Consider the following 4,400-nt stretch of genomic DNA (forward strand, 5'->3'; position numbering starts at 1 on the left):
TCATCTTAGAACCCATTCCACATCCATTGGAAAAATCAAATAATTCATTTCTAGAGAACAGGAATGATGCAAAAGTGTCTTCTTTCCAGGTGAACATTACTACAGAACAGCTCAAGAGCAATAACACTCTACAGACTGACCAATCGTCTGCGTACCTAACAGGCAGTCCTCAAACAACGCCCTCTGAGTACAACACCACACCAACTGAAAGTAAACACCAGTCTGACAGCCTACATATATCTGAGGAATCTAATAGTGTCACTACTCAGGAGTTCCATGATACCAAGGAACCTCTATTACTAACTATACAGGAAGCCTCAGGCAGTGCTCAGTATGGAGATTTTGCGTTTTCACAAGATTTCACTGATGAACTCTCCGCATTGTCTGAACAAACACCAGTTCACTACACTCCAGATCCTTACACTTATCCTTTAAAGGACCAGTCCGATCACCTGCTATTCCCCACAAACAATGGTGATAATGACACTCTCAGCAAAGAAATCGATATGGAGCCACAAACTGAAAACATCAAAGCACGTGATACTGAAAACAGATTCCCATATTCAAATGAAGACTACTCAGATACCACTTCTGATTATGAAAATTTATCTTTCCAAAGTAATTACGATTTTGTTAGTACAAACAATTCCAATGAAACAAGTCCCTCTTCTACCCCAAGATCCTCAGAAACGAATTCCCTGTTTGATGTTCCAAAACCTTCAGATGCAGTTATAGCTTCCAGTAATGAAACACAGAGTGAATCTACAACAGAAACCATAGACCCAGTGTTACTTGAAAGTGAAAAATTTAACTCTCTTCAGCAAAGTGTTCCAGTTACCACTTCCCAAATTTCTACATACCCTTCAGAGAATCCAAGTAGTCAGCCTTTGGATAAAATGCTTAATGGGAGTGCAGCACAATTCACTCGGTACCATAGCTCGCTTCAGAATGAGCCAGAACATATTGTTTCAGTGAAAGAGCTTGAAGTTGCTTCAGTACTGAAATTCAGCAATCAGCTAGATAAATTATACCACCTGAAACAGAATGTCACCATTTCCACTTCGATATCTTTGCAGTCAAAGAATACCTCACATACCAATGTCGATCAAGTTCCTCAAAACAGCACAACTAAATCAGTTACCTTTGGATCAGTAATACCTCAAAACGATACATTAGCATTTTCAGAACAAACGTCTGAAAGTTACATTTCAGAAACTTCGACATATACATCTGACGACCCTCTCTCTTCTTCTTTATCAACAGATGAGGATGATGGCATATCTACTCATGCCACAGAAAAATTCGATGAGACAATAAGTGTTGACTTTAGCACAAGTCGAAGAAAGTTGATATCTCTGTATTCAGAAGATGATGACGAAATATCTCCCTCTGAGGAATCCGGATTGTCAACACAAAGCGATTATCAGTCTGAAGAGGCATATTATATGAACGAAAATGATAGCTTTGCCATAAAGTCTGAAAATCAACTGAGACTTTCAGAGAACATTTTACTTGATGAGTCAACATCTTCAGGATTTCCAGTGTCTTCTGACCAAGCCAGTACCACACCTTCAGTAACAGAACCTACTACAGAGGTAGAAAGTGAATTTTACTCCACATATCAGATGGACGCTGCATCTCAGTATTCAACAGAGGGTCAGGCCAGTATCACACCTGTAGTAACAGAATCTACCACAGAGCTACAAAGTGAATACTATCCCACAGATCTGACAGAAGCTGCATCTCAGTATTCAACAGAGGGTCACGCCAGTACCACACCTACAGTAACAGAATCTACCACAGAGCTACAAAGTGAATACTATCCCACAGATCTGACAGAAGCTTCATCTCAGTATTCAACAGAGGGTCAAGCCAGTACCACACCTACAGTAACAGAACCTACTACACAGCTACAAAGTGAATACTATCCCACAGATCAGACAGAAGCTGAATCTGAGTATTCAACAGTGGGTCAAGCCAGTGCCAAAACTGAAGGAACAGAACCTACTACAGAGCTACAAAATGAACACTATCCCACAGACCAGACGGGAGCTGCAGCTGAGTATTCAACAGAGGGTCAAGCCAGTACCACACCTACAGTAACAGAACCTACTACAGAGCTACACAGTGAGTACTATCCTGCAGACCAGAAGGAAGCTGCATCTGAGTATTCAACAGAGGGTCAAGCCAGTACCACACCTGTAGTAACAGAACCTACTACACAGCTACAAAGTGAATACTATCCCACAGATCAGACAGAAGCTGAATCTGAGTATTCAACAGTGGGTCAAGCCAGTACCACAACTGAAGTAACAGAAACTACTACAGAGCTACAAAATGAACACTATCCCACAGATCAGACGGAAGCTGCATCTGAGTATTCAACAGAGGCCCAGGACAGTGCCAATCCTTTAATAACAGAACCTACTTCAGATTTACAAACTGAATATAAGTCCACATATCGAACAGTTGCTGCATCTGAGTATGAAACAGAGGGTCAAGCCAGTACCTCACCTTCAGTGACAGAACTTACCACAGGGATGCAGAGCGAAAACTATACCACACATCAGACAGAAGCTTCATCTGAATATACAACTGAGGGTCAAGCCAGTGCAACACCCGTAGTAGCAGAACCTACCACAGAGTTATATTATTCCACAGATCAGACAGAGGCTGCATCTGAGTCCTCAACAGAGGGCCAAGCCAGTACCACATCTGTAGTAACAGAAACTATTACAGAGATACAGAGTAGATACTATCCTACAGAACAGACAGAGGCTCCATCTGAGTATTCAATAGAGGGTCAAGCTAGTACTACAACTGTAGTAGCAGAACATGCTACAAAGCTACAAAATGAACACAGTCCCACACATCAGACAGAACCTGCATCTGAGTATTCAACAGAGGGTCAAACCAGTAACCCACTTTTAGTAACAGAACCCTCTACAGAGACACAAAGTGAATACTATCCTACAGCTCAGACAGAGGCTGCCTCTGAATATTCAACAGAGGATCTTTCAGAAACATATTCCACGGACTTCTTGGCCTTGCTGTCTGGAGGTGATTATAGATCTGATATTATTGATTACATGGATAAAAATAGCACCAGTGCTCTTTCATTGTTTACTTTGCATCCAGATGACTCTGACAGTACCATATTGCCCAAAATTTACCAAAGTTCAAGCTCAGTGGTCAATCCTGACAGAACAAGAAGCATTGGAAATTCATCATCATTATTAGAGGAACTGCAAAATGAAAACCTCTTGTTTCCAGAGCAAGCCACAACTGATGACTCTTCAGAGAAATTTACATACCCTGAAGAAATGACCCTTAATTTACATAGTACTGATATCAGGCCAATGGCCACTGAAATGACTACAGATCCCACAGTTACCAATATAAATCCAATTACCTTTGCTAGGGCCACAGATGTAGCCAAACGTAACATATCACATGCTGCAGAGCTGCCCAAAATTACTGCACAACATCTAACTGGTTTCTCAAATGAATGGAAACATCCTTCTAGTAACACGCAGCATGACTGGAGAGATGCACCATTCTCAGAGAGACCCAGGCCAAATATTTTCGATATAAAAAATATCAACAATTACTACATATTACCAACTTTTACTATTCAAAATCATCCTCCCTTAAGGGAGAGCTTCTATAACTACCTAAGCAAGCTTCAGAGTCCTTGGCCTTACAGCCACTACAGTCCTCAAATTTACCCAAGATTCAATTCTCTCCCTGTTAGTCATTTCAACCAGAATGACTTTTATCATCGGTTACTTCAGAGACAACGTTACTATTATCCTCATCCCTATTATCAAGGCAGTTATACACAGAACCCAATCTACCAGCCTTATGTTCCATGGCAAAATTCTCATTATTGAGTATTTACTGTTATCATGAGATGCTTCTCTTGTTTCTTTAAGTTAAGAATGTGGTGGGTGATGATGAAATTCAAGTATACCATTCCAATATATATATATATATATATATATATATATATATATATATATATATATATATATATGTGTGTATATATATATATATATATATATATATATATATGTACATATGTGTGTGTGTGTGTGTGTGTGTGTGTGTGTGTGTGTAATTCAGTCATTTCATAAAGACTGACAACAATATACTCACCACCTTTTGTTATATATCTCCCTACAATTACTTCTCATCATTGAATATTTTCACGAACGCAGACATATAAAAACATATGAATGATAAGCTTTACAGACGGCCAGAGTGCAAGAGTGCTGTTGATGGACTTTTGATGCAATTGCAGGACGTCAGAACCGACATTGTCTGACAGGGAACACTTCATATTATTCACCAGGGAAAACTACGTTCGCTGTCGCGTAGTTATCATGAATTAATACATG

General features: G+C 39.9%; 1 protein-coding gene across 2 annotated transcripts in view; it reads left to right on the plus strand.

The window, feature by feature from the left end:
- Nucleotides 1-4,003, plus strand: part of LOC136837075 (uncharacterized) — a 7,888-nt gene extending 3,885 nt beyond the window's left edge. For both annotated transcript variants that reach the window (XM_067101683.1, XM_067101682.1), the window contains exon 3: nt 1-4,003. This exon is cut by the window's left edge. In XM_067101683.1, coding sequence (XP_066957784.1) covers nt 1-3,893 — 3,893 coding nt within the window. In that variant the 3' untranslated portion in view covers nt 3,894-4,003.
- Nucleotides 4,004-4,400: the final 397 nt, after the last annotated feature.

Source organism: Macrobrachium rosenbergii, chromosome 57 (genome assembly GCF_040412425.1).
Source record: "Macrobrachium rosenbergii isolate ZJJX-2024 chromosome 57, ASM4041242v1, whole genome shotgun sequence".
Classification (NCBI taxonomy): domain Eukaryota; kingdom Metazoa; phylum Arthropoda; class Malacostraca; order Decapoda; family Palaemonidae; genus Macrobrachium; species Macrobrachium rosenbergii.